This window comes from Geotrypetes seraphini, chromosome 3 (assembly GCF_902459505.1).
Source record: "Geotrypetes seraphini chromosome 3, aGeoSer1.1, whole genome shotgun sequence".
Taxonomy (NCBI): domain Eukaryota; kingdom Metazoa; phylum Chordata; class Amphibia; order Gymnophiona; family Dermophiidae; genus Geotrypetes; species Geotrypetes seraphini.
The window spans coordinates 208384084-208401776 of NC_047086.1; the positions used below are offsets into that span (position 1 = coordinate 208384084).

Sequence of the window (17693 nt, forward strand, 5' to 3'; positions counted from 1 at the left end):
AGCATGTCCTACCTCAGTAGTAAACATTGGTGACACAGAAAGATGGGAGCAAAAGGAAAAAATGTCATACATACACACAGCCGTACAAGTCTCATTTGTCTAGGAGTAAGTGCCTTTATGACTCATTACAAAAGCAATATAACAATGCAAAAATATTCGCTTATCTTACCTTATAAGCGAGGTACAGTAATAAGAGACAATAAAATCTTATACTCTATAAAAGTTTTAACCTTACAAATGACAGAGTGGGCAGGGGGGTTCTATAAATAATTTCATTCTTCCCGAAAGAATGGCAGCTGCTTATATATATGAGGGGTGCTTACCGAAAGTACCCCGAGATTTTTCCCAAAAAAACTCCATAATAGAACCCAAAGCTTGAACTTAAAATAAAGGGTGGGTACAGGTCACCACTACCCAGTGAGTATTAAAGAACAGAAAAAATTCAGAAATACTCACAAAATACCGGTGATATCATCTGCCCATCGCGGACAAGCCCCCAACTGAAAAGGATTCAGGTCCCAATTCCTGCCCCATACTTTCTCTGTCTCTGTCATATGTAAGTCAGGTACCTGGGGACACATCTTAAAGACCAGAAACCATCTTTCAAATATGTCCAAAGTTTATTATGAGTTTCACATATTTTATACGAATCAGGTTTGCCAGCATGTGATGGCATGTGACGTAAATACAAACCATATATGGAAGGTCACGTGAAACTTTAAACACATCAGCATTTTTTCTATCTGGAGATTGAAGTCCAAAGAGGGTCAGAAAAAGCCTTGACCAGCAGAGCTTCTTAACTAAAGCTGTCTGTAAATACGGCTTAACAAAACAATTGAATTCACTTCACATTATCTCTGTTTAAACATTACCTGTCCTTGTACCATCTTCAAAGAAGGGAAAGATAAACAGGGCCTACCTTTGCATCTTTAAACAACATATGCCTAAGGACACTTACTAAAGTTCTGATACGTGTCCCTTCACATACTATCGGTCTTGGATTTGTTGTCAGGTCCTGTTGTGTTCTTGTCCACTATATTGCATAATTTGGCATCATCGGCGAATAACGTTAATTTACCCTGAAGCCCCTCAGCCAAGTCCCTTATGAAGATGTTGAACATCTTCATAATGAATCCATTTCCATATCTAATTAAATGTTGTAAAAGTGCAAACCATCAAAATTGATTGCTCCTTTTACAAAAAAGACTTCCCCCCCCCAACATCATGCATGTAATCTCCATTTAAAGATTATCTTCTTAATGGATGTTTTCTCTTCTTTTGTTCTTTCAAACTGTATCCGCACAGAAAAACTTCCAGTAAATTTTTCCTCCTCACTCTTCCATTCTTGTAATAATAAACAAAAATTTGCAATTATGATCAAGAAATAAACTATAATCAGTTAAATAGACATTGGTTCAGATTTTGATAAAAAATCTTTAGCTTTTCAGGATCTTGAAAATGAAAAGTCTTATTCCCACTTGTAACCCTCATTGTTGATGGATAATATAATCCATAAGAGAGCCCTTTTTCTCCCATCTGTTGTCTCATCATAAAGAACTGCTTTCTTGTATTGGCCATTGATTTTGCAAAATCTGGCACTAACAGCAACTTTGAGCCTTTCTAATTTAAATTTCTGTCAGATTTGGCCAACTTTAGTATTTCCAAAGCTTGTTGGAAACGTAACACTCTGAAAATTAAGGGCCTTGGGCCAGCCTGGTTTGCTGAACGTTTTGATGGAATACGATGTGCCCGTTCTATCTCCAAAGGCCATTTTGAATTCAACTGTAAACTCTTGGGTAATAAGTTTTCCAAAAACTGGACAGCATCCCCCCCTCCAAATCTTCAGCCAATCCAATTATTCTGATGTTCTTCCTCCTTCCATGATTTTCATAATCCTCGAGGTGCTTCTTTAACGTTTCGATAGTTTGTCTTCCTGTTTCACACTTACATGTGATAATCTCCATCTGTTCGACTCTGGTTTCAATCTGCGTCATTCTTTGATTAGCTATCTTCATCTGTTGGTTTAAGCTCACAACTTCCTCTTTCACTTCCATAATCCTATTCGCGTTGTCTTGCAGCATTAATTTAATTTTCAACAACTCCGCCATGATGTCTGCCTTATCAAGCGCCTCTTCGTCTTCTAGAGGAATAGGCACTTTAGATGGTGTCAGCTGGGTAGTCTTTGACTGTTTCGCGGTCCCGCCTGATGTGCCTGGCGTAACCGACTTTCCCTGCCATGCTGCCATATTTAACCAGGTTTGTTTTCCCTGTTTTAGGACGGAACGAAGTTTGTGAAGCCTTTTAACTTTCAGGTAATTGCCCGGGCTTGAGGAGCGCTACGGTTATGCTTTCATCTTGCATGCTCCAAGCCACGCCCCTCCAACACCAATAATATTAAGAAATCTGAGTTGAATCACTGCTCTTTCTCTGGGGGAGTGGGTATGGGGAGCTCAGGGCAATGTGGCCCCAATGGTGGATGAAGGAATGTCCGGATATGTGATTGCAGATGCATGCTTGCCAGTTCGACGTTTGGAAGAGTCCATCATACAGAAGTAGCAGTTGGCTTGAATGGTCAGTGGGTGTCCGTGAAATTCTTGGGATAGTAAACTTCATGGCTCTCTTTTCCCCTCTCTAACATCATGTAGAAGAACAAAATGAAATTGTGGTAATGAAAACAATAAATTTATTTCACCTATGACTAATCTGTATGAGATTCTCAAACATATTTCATATATGATATATTTTCAAATAACAAAAAATTTTAAAATTTAAATGTTTTTAAAAATTAAATAATCTAAGAAATTTTTATAGCAGTAATTTCCACTGTCCTAGTGAGAAACAAATTGTCTTACCTTCTATAGTTTTTTGGCAATGCTTGCATTGAAGTGAAGTGCCCAAGGTTTGTCTTGATCCCCAACAGGCATGCCGAAATATGCTTTGTAGACATCGCACATCTTAGCAGATACTTCTATGGAGTACTTTTTCCCTCTTGTCTTGATACATTGGCCACATACATAACAAAATGCATCTGCCATACCTTAGTAAAAGGTCCCCTAAGTTTATTCAGCTTAGAATCAATGTGGAATGTTCTGCAAAAAGGGTAAGTTTCAAAATATCGATGCCTGGTCACTAAAGCAAAGTTTGAGGGGAATGATAGCCATTTTCTAAACTTTTGTGGCATAAGCAATTAAAAAAGAAAACTTATTACCCAGGAACAAACAAACAAACAAAAATGTTGTTACATGGTGTTATCTATTATCTAATTTTCAAAGAATGCACATTGACATCCCCTTTTTTTAAGCCAAAGTAGAGGTTTCTACTTTGGCCTAGAGCAGAGTTCTTCAACCTTTTGACACCTATGGACCGGCGGAAATAAAATAATTATTTTGTGGATGGCACCAGTCCGCGGACTGGCAGTTGAACACTGGTCTAAGTCATGCCCATCTCTACCCCAGACCCTGCCCCCATAATAGTACTAATTGTACCATTTTTTTTCCATTCATTTTTCATATTGTGGCCAGGCCTGTTCCTAAGTAGGTGGGAAGTCAGGCTCGGACTCCAGGCAGATTAATTTTAGCGCCTTTTATATGGCTGGATGAATGAAAACATGGGCGGATGAATGAAAACATGGGCGGAGAAATGGCAGATGAAGTTCAATGTGGAGAAATGCAAGGTAATGCATTTAGGCAATAAGAATAAGGAATACGAGTATACAATGTCAGGTGCAACTCTGGGGAAGAGTGAACAAGAAAGGGACCTGGGTGTACTGATAGATAAGACCCTGAAGCCGTCGGCACAATGCGCGGCAGCGGCAAAGAAGGCAAATAGAATGTTGGGCATGATAAAGAAAGGAATCTCGAGTAGATCGGAGAAAGTTATAATGCCGCTTTATAGGGCAATGGTCAGACCACACTTGGAATACTGCGTCCAACATTGGTCTCCCTACCTAAAGAAGGATATAAAACTGCTGGAGAGGGTGCAGAGACGAGCAACAAAACTGGTGAAGGGTATGGAGAGACTGGAATATGAGGATAGACTTATAACACTGGGATTGTTCTCCCTTGAGAAAAGGAGAATGCGTGGGGATATGATCGAGACCTTCAAAATACTGAAAGGAATCGACAAAATAGAGCAGAGAAGATTATTTACACTGTCCAATTTGACACGGACTAGAGGACATGGAATGAAGCTGAGGGGGGACAGGTTCAGGACTAATATCAGGAAGTTCTGCTTCACTCAGAGAGTGGTTGACACCTGGAATGCCCTCCCAGAGGAGATTATTGCGGAATCGACCGTCCTAGGCTTCAAGAGCAAACTAGATGCATATCTCCTTAAGAGAGGCATATAAAGATATGGTGGACTATAAATTACGCCAGGTGTACACCTGGCGGGGCCTCCGCGTGTGCGGATCGCCGGACTTGATGGACCGAAGGTCTGATCCGGTGATGGCAGTTCTTATGTTCTTATGTTCTTATGTTCTTAAAACCAGGAAAAGGATTTCTCAAAAGAAAAACAGCTTCACTTTATTTGTAATTCCACGAGCATGGCAATCCAATAATATGTTCATCAAGGCAATATTCTTTAAGTCCTTTGGAGCAATCCCTCTTGCTCCAGGGTGGGCAACTTGCCCTGTACTTGTCAGCAAAAGCACAAAAAAAAACGTTTTTCCAAAACCAACATTCAGGAGTTTGCTTTAGTTTTCTGGAACCCACATCTTCCTGGGCAGGTGGGCAACTTCCAACCAGTGTTCATGGGCTCATCCCTTCAGGCATCCCTGCTGCTGGGCTACTTGCTCTCCCCCCACAAAGGGTCTCCCTCACCGAGGCAATTACAAACTCCTAACTTTGCCTCTTGAGTCCTTTGGGCTTATTGGAAAGCCTGGAGACAGACTTCCCTCAAATTACCTTTAATTAGGCAGAGCTGCTTCTGCCTTTCTTACAGCCTGCTTTAGCTAAGGGTTTTAGAACCACCCTTCCTACTTCATCCCCCCCCCCCTATCTCCATGTCCTCCTCCCATTCACTGTCACCATGAAGACTGTTCCCTGTTCTTCATTGGACAGGGAGTCCAGGTTGTATTGGCAAGTTCCTCTCTTGGGCTGTTCCTCCCCTCCCCCACCTTGCCTGCCTGTCAGCTCTCTGCTAAAGTGCTCTTTCCCATACACAACTCCCGGGTCACCCTCCCAGGGTCTGTTAGGCAAGGCAATAAACCTCCCAGGGCTTATAGTCTCTCTCCTGCTAGGCTGACCTTTGCATAGCGTCCTGGGCTGGGGAACTGGAACTCTGGAACTGCCCCTTCGGCAAGTAGCTGCACTCTCTTCATTAGAGCCAGCTGAGAACCTCTGCTTGTTCTGCCTCCTCTCTATTTGAGGAAGCTGGTCCCGACTATCACGAGGGCTGACCCCACCCCCTCCTGGGTTGGATTTAGGTTTCTCACTCTGAGGAAAGGATCGATAGGGGAGATAATTGGTTTGCAATGCCCTTCCCCCCTGGCTGTTATGTTGTACTGAACCTTGCCTCTGCCCCTCTCCTCTGGGCTGTCAGCTGTGCCTGCTCCAGCCCAGATTTTACCAAGCCCTTTGATGCCTGCTGGGGAAGTTTAACTGTTCTTTTCCTTGGGACAGGGGCTTCCCTGTCACAATATACACACAATATAATTGTATTAACAACACATAATGGTTAACCACAAAATTAAAATACACAAAGCATACTGTATGCTGTTCAACATTCATTCCTTCCAGAAAACAGATAACCCCATGCAAATGCAGGACCAAAAACTAAAAGTACTAATATTTACAAACAAACCCTAAGATGCAAGACTCTGCAAGGAGTACAACCCCAGAGGAAAAGAAACAAATGCATTTCTTCCTAAACAGATAAATCAATCACTAAATAAAAAACAATAAAAGCATTCCCCCTACCGTTGGTCTCTCTCCCTCCATGCTGTGCCTTGCCTTCTGGCCTGTCCAAGGGGTAATCAGCTCATAAATCCAATCTATAGTCAATTTATCCTGGTCAAAATGTACCCGGTAAATCCTAGCGTCAACCCTCTCTCCCCTTAGTTTTCAGGAACACACCATCACGTGCGGGAAATCAACCTGAGCTCCCAAAGACCCTTCCATCCCTTCGCTAGCCGCACCTGGCCAGAACAAAACTCAGAAAGCCATGGTCAATGTATATGGGATCAAGGGTGCGAGTGGGGGGGGCTAAACCCAATGGAAATGACCCTCTCCCTGGCCACAGTCAAGCAGTTTGCTCCATACTGGGGGAGGAGTAGAGCTGCCTCCCAGGAATTTCTGGGGCCGCGCCCAATCTGGCCCCTTCCAAAAGGAAAATGGCTCTTCGGGCTTTGAGATGGCGAGGGGAACGCGTGTGGGTCGAAGGAGCCTTCGTGCCCGGCTCAGTCAGGTTGGCCCCAACCTCTGCATTGAAAGCCGAGCGCCCGCCTTTCGTCACCAGCTCCCTGAGGGCTGTGGGCAGCGGCTCCTCGTGCACATCCTGCTCCTCCTCCGGAAGCCTTTTCTCTGACGTTGCCCTAAACTCTTTCCTCATTTATTTCCAAGGACGGGTCCTGCATCCTTCCTCCAAGCAGCTCCAAGCCATCCCTAATACAGGAGCTAAAGGAGATTAAAACAGTTTAAGATCTCGGAAGCTCCAAGAGGCCCTTTTCATAAACCAGTGTGCTTACTGTAGCAAAAACAAAATAACTTCCTGCAAGGTGCGCTGAGACAACCCACAGTAATTTTCAGGTGTGTGCACTTTCTGAAGTCCTAATAATTTTTGTTAGCCCTGGGATTAGGTCTAAAGGTGGAGAGTTCTGCACTACTGGCTTAGTATGGCTACATAGCCAAGTACTAAGCGATTAGCCCATGCTTCCCGAGCTCCTACCATCTATGAGTGGCAGTAGGAGCTCACCCCATGCTAATGGCCGCATAAGAAAATTAATACATGACTATTAATGGGGAAAATAATCATTTTATCCCAGGGTAAAAGTGGCCACTTTTTACCACAGTTTGCTAAAAGGGCCCCCAAGTGTGGCGAAAAGCAAACCGGAAGAGGACACTCAGCAACTCACACGCGATCACTTCCAACCCATTTGCTATTGCTCCCTTTCCCTCAAGCACAAGCCCCGATCCTCAGTCCAGCATCTATCCCTCATTTTCAGGTTCTCTTCCCCCACTATTTCTCTCAAAGTCCAAACCCCAAGTCCTAGTCCAGCATTTCCCCCTCATTCTTTCAAACTCCTCCAACCCAAGTTGTTTGAGTTCACCCAAGAGCTTTCTTACATCAGCATCCCAACCTTCTCTAACACAATGCTTTCTCTTGCCCAGCGTCCCACCCCCTAACGCAATTTCCTGTGTCTGGCAGGGCAGAACGTGGCTGAGATAGAGAACTTGTGTCGAGGGGGGACGGGTGACCTAAGGTGTTTGAAGGTAGAATGGGGGAGAAGTTGGGGTTAGAGGGATTATGCGGGATCGCGAATGGGGGCAGAGAGAAAAGCATGCTGGACCAGGGAATGCCCAAAGGATAGCACACCATGGGGGAGGTGACCCCCAATCCCTGAATGCATGTGAAGAAGGATGCTTGGCATGTGAGGGTGAAGGAGTCAAATGCGTGTGACTTGGTATTTCTGTGGCTTTGTGCACCGCATTGCTGTACTCAGGGAGCTGGCCTGATGGACATGCTGGCCCTGCGGACCGGCAGAAAATTTCTGTGGACCAGAGGTTGAAGAACACTGGCCTAGAGTGCTAAATGCTCCAACATTGCTCTGACGCTCATAGGAATTCTATGAACATTGAAGCGTTCCAGGCCATGGTAGAAACCTCTACTCTAGCTTAGTAAAAGAGGGAGAGAGGGGGGAGATGAATTTGCAATTGTACTTGCTGTTAAAAAATTGCTCCCAAAAGGTCATCTGTTTCCCAAGCTCCGTATTGCAGAGCCTCATCTGATTTATTGTCTTATATCAAATCACAGATTTTTTTTGTCTCTGGTGATTGTGAGGTTTTTTTTACATTTATTTATATGTGTAGCCCAGCACTCTAATAGCCATACTGGTCCTAGAGGATTCTTTGCAGGTTGGAATATCTTTAATTGAATCAACATTATAAATTCTTTAGAAATAATGCTATGCATGAATTTCAGCAAGTTTATGTGACCAAATTTCTGCCTAGGAGAACTTCCGATTTTCATACCCAATGGATTTCATCATCTTTGGAGAATTCTTATGTTAATCCAATTAAAAATAACAGGGAAATTAGGAACAAGGTTTACAATAAGTATGAATTCCATTTTACTGTTTCGCTTAGTTGAAAGAGATAAAGGTACTAGGAAAAACAGCTTTTGTTACATCCACTCCGGAGTCAGTATGACAGGTGTTTTATCTGAACCCACAAACTGGGTTTTCCAAAAAGCCACATGTTGTCTTCTGCTCCTCCAACATAGGAGAGGAATACAATGCCCCCTACAGTTTTTCTTTTTGCAAGCAAACTGTCTTTCTGTTTTACTCTGCTCTTTTTTTTTTTTTTTCAACCTAAGTTCTTTTCAGTGGATTTGGTGCCTTGAGACCCCCTTATTCAGGGGTTCTCTGCTTGGGAAAGGAAGTCTTTCCCGCTGAGCCGGACGGCAGCTTCACAGGGCAAACTTCAGTTGGACCTGTGGAGTCAGTTTTCTGTGTGCACCATCGAGTTTGGGGTCCGTTCCCCTGGGAGTGATCTTGCCCTCTGACCTTGTGAGAGGTTTACATGCAGGCTGGGGTATCAGGGACTGCCATTCTAAGTCTATCCTGGGTAGCAAGCCTCGCTGTCCTTTTAGGGAGAATCATCATAAGTTTTAATCCTTCATGCAAGTTTCATCAGAATTCCACAGGCTCTTCCACCCAGAGATACTCCCAGGGGTACAGACAGTGCTAGTGCTATAGTAATCCTGGACTCCAGCAGGCTTCGGGTTCTCGCATCAGCCCCTCTTATAAGAAGTTCCAGTAACGCCGGGACTTCAGCCGCGCCTCCTTGCATTGGAGGCCGGTTGTCAGAGTTTCACCAGGAATGAGAAGGGATCTCCTTGGACCAATGGTTGCTGGACATCATACGGGAGGAACACAAGATAGACTTATTTTGTCTCCCCCTGGATTTATTTCTGGATTCTCCAGCAGGAAGGCCAGAGAAGGCATTAAAGGTCTGGGCGACACTGCAGCATCTCTTGGACATTAGAGCAATAGAGCCAGTTCCCGAAAGCGAATCAGGCTCCGGTAGATACTCCTTATACTTCATCATGCCAAAGAAGGGCTCAGAAAACTGGAGACCCATTCTGGATCTCAAGGCAGTCAGTGCATTTCTGAGGATCCTGCACTTTTGAGTGGAGACACTGCGTTCAGTCATCGCAGCAGTGGCTTCAGGGAAATTTCTTGCATCTCTGGCTCTGACAGAGGCTTATCTTCATATCCTTATATTCCTGGGACATCGGAAGTATCTGATGCCTTCCTCAGGGGTCCAATGGTTTGCAAACTCACATATAAAGAATTGAACTGAAAACAGTCTATTGTCTTTAAACATGTGAGAAAAGAACACCGCAGACAAGCTGAAGTAGCAAAAAAATGCATTTTTATCACAGTATTTTCTATCATTCTTTTTAAATTGAATTTTCATGGTTTTATATGTCAGTATTTAATAAATTATCTCCAGAACATCTGTATCTACAGTTTTTATTTGATTTTGAGCTCAACTTTAGGAGGCTCTTTATTCCTCTGCTAAGTAGGAAGAGCAGAAAACAATGTGTGGCTTTCTGCAAGACCCAGTTCGCAGGTTGAAATAAAACACCTATCATACTGACTCTTCCGTGAATTTACAGAATGAAGATTATCAAAGGTAAGAAACCTAATATTCCATTGCTCTGTTTTCACTGAAAGTGCTGATCCAAGCCTTGGCTTATTCTATTGCATAAATTGTAATTCCAGTTCATATTTCAAGAATACAAACAAGTCCACCCATGTAATCAGGTAAAACCAGAGCAAGATCCACCTTTTCTGCAAAAACAGAGCCAGCTAGTCACCCAATATTTTATCTTTCTGTTCTGCATTATTTTATCTTAGCAGAATGACAGTGCTTTCTGTGCTTAGCCAGTAAGTGACACTGCTTACTTGGGTGATTTGCAGCTTGATCTGAAAGATAGTCCTTAGGTGAGTTTTCTGTTTTTCTTGCAGAGTTTCTTATTGAAACGAAGTGGGAATTCCTTAAACAAAGAATGGAAGAAGAAATATGTTACACTGTCCAGTTCTGGATTTCTTTTCTACCATCCCAGCATTAATGTAAGCGCCTTTCTTTCCTACAATGTATGTGTTTTTTGTGGGGGTTTTTTCAATTTTGTATCTTTTAAACATTTTATTAGAAAGATCAGAAGTACAAAGTATACATCTGTAAACCAAGCAAAATTTTTTAATTTACTTACAACATCCCCATCCATCCTGAAGTCCTACCTCAAATCATGCATCAGTGTAGCAAGGGAAGGAGGCACCTAGCATTGCTGTGCATCCCACTGTGTGTGTACCCTCCCCACCCCACCTACCTTTTCAAATCTTCACCAGCAGCAAGTAGTATCTCCTACCTGCTGTTCACACAGGCCTCAGCTCTCCCTCTGATGTCACTTCCTAGTCCCGCAACCAGGAAGTGATATCCGAAGGAAAGCTACTATTATCATTATTACTATTTATTATTTCTATAGCAATACCAGACACATGCAGCACTGTACATTAAACACACAACAGACAGTCCCTGCTCAGAAGAGCTTACAATCTAATTATGAAAGACATACTGGACAAAATGGTGAATCAATATATGCTGCTCATGTAGGGAAATACACAGGGAGAAAAGGTAGAGAGGGTAGAAGGCTACAGATGGAATGACAAACAAATGTGATGCTTTACAAATTGGTAGGGTTAAGACTTAAATGCAGTTTCGAAAAAGTAGACCTTCAGCCTGGACTTGAATACTGCCAGAGACAATACTACGTCAGGCAGGTTGTTCCAGACATACAGCGCAGCAAGGCAGAAGGGACAGAGTTGGGAGTTAGCTGTAGAGGAGAAGGGTACAGGCAAAAGAGACTTACTTGATGGAGTTCCCAGGGCGGAGTATAGGGAGAGATAAGAGAGGAGAAATATAGAGGAGCCACAGAGTGAATACACTTGTAGGTCAGTAACAGGAGTTTGAACTGTATATGGAAGTGCTCAGGGAGTCAATGAAGCGGCTTGAGGAGGGGGGTAACGTAAGCATAATGACCCTGGCAGAATACGAGGCATGTAGCAGAATTCTGAACAGATTGAAAGGGAGAGAGATGACTTAGTGGAAGACCTGCAAGAAACACATTATAGTAATCTAGGCGAGAGGTGACGAGAGTGTGGATGAAAGTCTTGGTAATGTGTTCAGAAAGGAAAGTCCGGATTTTAGCAATGTTGTATAGAAAGAAGCAACAAGTTGGATATGCGAAGAGAAGGAGATAGATGAGTCAACGATGACCCCAAGGTTGAAAGCCAATGAGACAGGGAGGATGAGAATGTTATCTACTGAAATAAAGAATGGAGGAAGGGGAGAGGCAGGTTTTGGAGAAAAGGGAAGGATTTCAGTCTTGGCCATTTTTAATTGTAGATGGCAGAGAGACATCCAGGTAGCAATGTCAGCCAGGCAGGTTGAGATTTGGGTCTGGATTCCCGTAGAAATTTTAGGCGTGGAGAGGTAGATTTGCAAATCGTCAGCATAGAAATGGTACTGGAAACCATGGGAGGAGATTAGAATGCTGAGGGAGGAAGTGTAGATGGAGAAAAGAAGAAGAGGTCCCAGGACCAAGCCCTGAGATACACCAATACATAGCAGAATGGCAGTGGAGGAAGATCCTCTGGAGCTAAAAGTGCTACAGGAAAGATAGGAAGAGAACCATGAGATAAAGCCTTGGAATCCAAATGAAGATAGTATATTATTAAGTAGGCAGTTATCTACAGCAGTGATTCCCAACCCTGTCCTGGAGGAACACCAGTCCAATTGGGTTTTCAGGCTAGCCCTAATGAATATGCATGAGAGAGATTTGCATATGATGGAAGTGATAGGCATGCAAATTTGCTTCATGCATATTCATTAGGGCTAGCCTGAAAACCCAATTGGCCTGGTGTTCCTCCAGGACAGGGTTGGGAACCACTGATCTACAGTGTCGAACGCTGTAGATAGATCAAGGAGGATGAGGACAGAGTAGAACTGTGAGTTGTCAAACCCTTTGCGATGCACAGTTTTATACCTAGAGTCCAATTTTCCTGGAACAGCTGGTATAGAAAAAGGTGTTTCCATGCATCGACCAAAAGTCTGATTCAAAAGCTTATGAAGTGGAAGCTTAAGAGACTCTGCTGGAGGTTGAGGAAGATGCATGACTTCGAGATACTCCTTAGAGTATTTGGAGCCAGTATCTAATTGAAGATCCAAGTCCACAGCCATCTGACGAAGAAAAGATGAGAAAGATAGCTGATCTGCTAATACTTTGCCTCGAGAAGGACTCGAGGACGTCGAGGCAGCCTGGGTCGAAGATGAAGCTTCGGCAGGAAAAAAGGCATCAAAGGAATATGGTGACTTGGACGAGGCAATCGAAACCGGGACATCCTCAAGGTCCGGCATTGGAGACCTCGAACGAGGAATCGGTGGTCTAGTCGAGGTTGGAGTAGATCGAGACTTAGTGGAAGAAGGTCTTTCTTTAGAAGAAGAACTATGCCTGGAAGGATGCCTCAAAGAAGGCCTCGATCGTCGATGAGAACTATGCCTGGAAGCAGATCTCGAAGATCGAGGAGACTTCGCCTCGGAGATGGAAGCAGCCGATGGTATCAATGAATGTATGGGACTGGAGGCTGTAGATCGAAGCTCCAGAGGCTTAGTGGAGGAACCTTGATGCTCTGCTCCTTGTATAGAGTGTGAGGAATCCTTCTGAGGCACTTGCAAAGAATCTGCTCCTTGCTGTACATGCACTGATGCCAGACCAGACACTCACAGAGACTCTGCTCCCTGCAAAGAGTGTGGAAGGTCAGCCTGAGGCAGTGGAAGCGGCTCGACCTCGCGGGAGACTGCTGAATGCTCAGGCTGGATAAGAGGAAGAAACTTCGGTCCCATGTTAGTAAGGAACTGAATGAACTGCTTCTCCAACATGGTCTGGAAAGAAGCTGGCAAGGATGGATCCGCATCTGAAACCGGACCACCTGCCTTGGCTGGAGGTCCCTTTGAGGTAGTGTGAGTGTGCTTCGACTTGGAAGTCTTAGGCACTTTAATCACTACCACTGGAACCGACTGCTGAGCTATGTGACCTGAGGAAACAGGGGAAGATACAGCAGATGTCGTTGAAGAAAGAGCCGCTGCAAACGACGAAGGTCTGATGAGGCTTAAGGTGGAAGCAGGAGGAACCTCGGTAGGAGTCGAGGCCGAGGTCACCTTTGAAGTCGAGGGATCAGTAGAAGATTCCATCTCGAAGAGCTCGTCCACCAAAATACGACGATGATTGAAAGCTTGAGGCTGAAGCATTTGACAGCGCAGGCACGATCTAGGATGATGTTTAGGCCCAAGGCACTTGAGGCAGCAACGGTTTGGGTCCGTAAGAGAGATCACATGCTTACACCTGTCACACTTCTTGAAGCCCATCACAGGCCGGGACATAGAAGTAAAAATAGCCGCCGCAAGATCGAAGCCCTCGGGCTGCGGCCGAGTGGCCTGTCCCGGAAAACAGAAGGAAGAGGAAAAAAAATTTTTTTTTAAACTGAAAATAAAATAAAGAAAATAAGAACAGCGATTCGTGAGGAAAAAAAAATAACAAACCGTGGTTCAGAGAAGGCACAAGTAACGAAGTTAACGCAGAGAGTCAAAGACGAACTTCTCGGCTCCGCAGAAAACTGAGAACTGAGGAGACGCGCCCTGCACTGGGTGAGAAGGCACTCGCGCATGCATGGTGCGGGCAACTCGAAACTTCGAGTTTCTTCAAGCAAGTCTGCTTGTGAGGCGTCCGCATCCAGGCTCCGTCGGTGACATCACCCATATGTGAGAATACCTGCCTGCTTGTCCTGGGATAATACTTGTATTTGGGAAGGAGAAAATAGTTTACCCAAAACTCTTAGGTATATATTAAACAGGGATGGAGATAATGGAGAGCCTTGCGACACACAACAGAATGCTCTCCAGACTTGGAATTTACTGCTACCCCTTTTTACTTCATTTGTTCTATTTCCCCCAAAACTCTGAGAACCATTTCAATACCATACCCCGTAGACCCAATTCACTTAATTTGAAAAGTAATGAGAAATGATCCATTGTGTCGAATGTGACTGAAATGTAGAACTGCAATAAAACAGATTGTTTGCCCTTATTTAAATAAGATTTTGCTTTTGTTGTTAGCTCTAACAGTAAGGATTCTGTACTATGCATGGATCTAAATCCATGCTGTGAACTGCAAAAACCATCAGCCTTGTATAGAAAATCTGTTAGCTGTAAATTAAACACAGAATTCTAACAGTTTTGCTGGCCACCACCGGTCTAAAGTTTTCTATTTTTGTTAAATCTAGTCCCATGGCCTTTGGTATTGTAGTCAGTGTGATAGTGGATATGTTTTTGGATATTGGCCTTTTCCTAGGTATGCATTAATAAGATCTGTCAGCCATATCATAAATTCAGAAGGAATATTCCTTAACAAATTTGATGGGCATGTCTAGTCTATAATATTTTTTTTAAAGTCTCTTTAGTAAGCCTGAGATTATATCTGGAGTGACAATAGAGAATTCTTTTCAACATCTATCAGCTGGAATTCCCCTTCTATATTATTTGAATCTAATTCAATGCAGTCTTCTAATGTATGTGTAAATGTCCCTCTTACTATCTTAGGGTTCCTTTTGCAAGGCCACAGTAGATGTTTCTACTGTGGGCGAGCGAGGTAAATGCTCCGACTCTCTTAGGAATTCTATATAGCATCATAGCATGTACCTTACCGGCCCACAGTAGAAACCTCTACCACAGCTTTATAAAACCAGCATTAATCTTGTTTAGAAAATAGCGTGCCAAACTATCTGTATCTGGTTGTTGTATGGTAGAATCAACAATAATTCTTTAGTAGATATTAGTGAATTAAAAATCTCTAAGAGACTGTTAGAGTTTTTTTGATTGGTTGATCAGGTTATTATAGTATTGTTTTTTTGGCCTCAGTTACTGCTACTTTATATTTCTTTATTTCTCTTCTCTATCTTATATGCATTCCTGGTTCTGCTACTTCCTCCAAGCTCTCTCCAACCTCCTTACTTAGGTTTGTAATATTAGTAATGGTTCTGAAAACCATGGATTGCATTTCTGCTTCAGCTTCGCAACCTTAACTAGAGCAATCTTAAACAGAACTGATGTTGTTAATTCATGTCATGAGAGTAGAGTCTTATCTACATCTGCATTCATAGGTTCTACCTGATCCAATTGCCAGAATCCATTGTTGGTATCTTACTGTACCATTTTGTACATGTATTCTTATGAGTTCTAAGAGTGAATATTTTGGGAAGTTTTAAATAGAAATTTAAAAGATAGTGGTCGGACCAGATAACTAGTTCCCATTTCACATGATCTATCAGGGGGAATTTTAGACCTTCAGACACAGCGGAAATAAAATCTAAGCAATATCTTCCCTTATGAGTTGATTCATATGAAAAGATGTGAATTAAGGTTTTGAAAGGTGCAGACTTTGGGATCTTTGTGCATTTCTAGATATAGATTTAGGTCCCCAGGCATTATCAAACTAGAAAAGATGGTTGCGCAATGTATGATCAAGTTGGATAATTTATCCTCTATTGAGTTCTTATTATTTGGTGGTCTTTAGATCAGAAATATACCCAGCTCTTTTCCACCTTCTGGGTTCTGCATACCGCAGATCATATATTCCAATCCTTGATCATTAAATCTCTCTAGGAGTTCTTGTTTGAAAGTGCTTTTTGTGTGGCAGTATTAGGTTCAAGAAGTATGGTATCTTGATGTAGGAATTGTGTAAATTTTCCTTAAATTTCTTATATTTATTGTTTACTAGGTTTTCTTTTTTCCAGTGATGTGGGTTTGCTTTTGTTTCCTGTTTTATCACATTCTGTTTGCTCTAAATAACAAATGAACAGGCTACACACCCCCTCAGCTCTTTCTTCCATCTCTGGAAGAAGCCAAGGAAAAAAAACCATCAAACATAAAAGTGTAATTAAACATGCAAAGCCTTGGGAATTCTTGGCATCCTACTAACTGGTAGGGAAACAACCAAGAATCTCCCTGAATTACAAATGACAGGTCATTTTATAAGGCCTCAATTATTCAGAATATGCATGGCAATAATAACTGGCTTATTACAACTGCAACAAAATATATGGATTCAGGATTATGATTATTTATTGTCTCTACCTGTGCTTACAGGATTACATCCACAGTAATCATGGGAAAGAGATGGATCTTCTAAAGACTACTGTGAAGGTCCCAGGGAAACGACCACCCCGAGCCATCTCTTCCTGTGCTCCCTCTACTAGTATCAATGGTTTGGTGAAGGACATGAGCACAGTTCAAGTTGGGGAAGCCACAAGTAAGTCAGCAGGGATAGTAAAAATAAATATGTATGTAAACTGAATTTTAGGGCTCCTTTTACTAAGCTGCGTTAGTTGCCAGCATTGAGCTGGTGTTAGTTCTAGCTGCATAGCGCGCAGTAATATCCTGCGTGTGCTAAAAATGCTAGCGCACCTTAGTAAAAGGAGCCCTTAGTCTTTTTCTAGCATATATACTTGTTTTAAAGAAGTCCTTTTTTCAGATATTAAGAGGGAGATAAATCCTTTCCAGGGGTGAAATATTCTTTTATCTAGCAAATATACTTGTTTTAATATTAATAGGGAGATAATCAAACTCTTTCCAAAAGTGAATATTCTTTTATGTATAAGAATATTATTGCCTCCTTTGTAGAAGTCTGCATGTATAACATCTATGAACGTTTACCATTGAACTTTAGAGACAAGTATGAACATAGTTTTGTCTTTAAAAAATACCTGCACAAGTACAGGCACAAATTTGTGCATATACTTATAAGGGGGACATAATCTTTGATGGTAATTTATCTTCCCTTAAATGGTTTAATTTTGAATAAAATATAATCTATTATCTTGAATGAGTGGTAATGAATCTTTGAGGACACTTTGGGGCCCTTTTACTAAAGCTTAGTGTAGTGTTCTTCATTGCAAGGCCTGCAAACCAGTGGCAGCCCATGGGGACCTCTTATGTGGCTCACAGCTTCCTACCCAGTTTCAAAGCCCTCCTCACCTTGAAAATTACAGGGAGGGCACTGACGTGGCAGTGATTCTCCAGCACGATGGCCTACTCTGTACTGTTCTGCTGTGGTCCAATCCCCTCTGAATCAACTTCCCATTTCCACTTGGGCAGACCGCAGCAAAGGAACTGTGCAGAGAAGGATATGGACAGTGCTAGAGAATCCTTCCATACTGGCAACCTCCTTGTAGTTTTCTAGGTGAGGAGGAGCTTCAGAACCGGATGGGAAAGACATTTGGTAGAATCGGGGGTGGTGAGGAGGGAGGTAGAAGAAGGGAGAGATGCTGAATGGGAGGGAACAGAGAGGAGGGGAACAGGGGTGTATGGATGGAGGAGAGGGAAAGGAGATGGTGGCATATGGATGGAGGGGAGGGG

General features: G+C 42.8%; 1 protein-coding gene across 7 annotated transcripts in view; it reads left to right on the forward strand.

The window, feature by feature from the left end:
- The window catches only part of AGAP2 (ArfGAP with GTPase domain, ankyrin repeat and PH domain 2), a 526417-nt gene that overhangs the window by 391640 nt on the left and 117084 nt on the right, over nt 1-17693 (forward strand). For all 7 annotated transcript variants that reach the window (XM_033938398.1, XM_033938399.1, XM_033938400.1 and 4 more), the window contains 2 exons: nt 10193-10297; nt 16425-16587. In XM_033938398.1, the coding sequence (XP_033794289.1) occupies nt 10193-10297; nt 16425-16587 (268 nt within the window). The remainder of the gene's footprint in view (nt 1-10192; nt 10298-16424; nt 16588-17693) is intronic.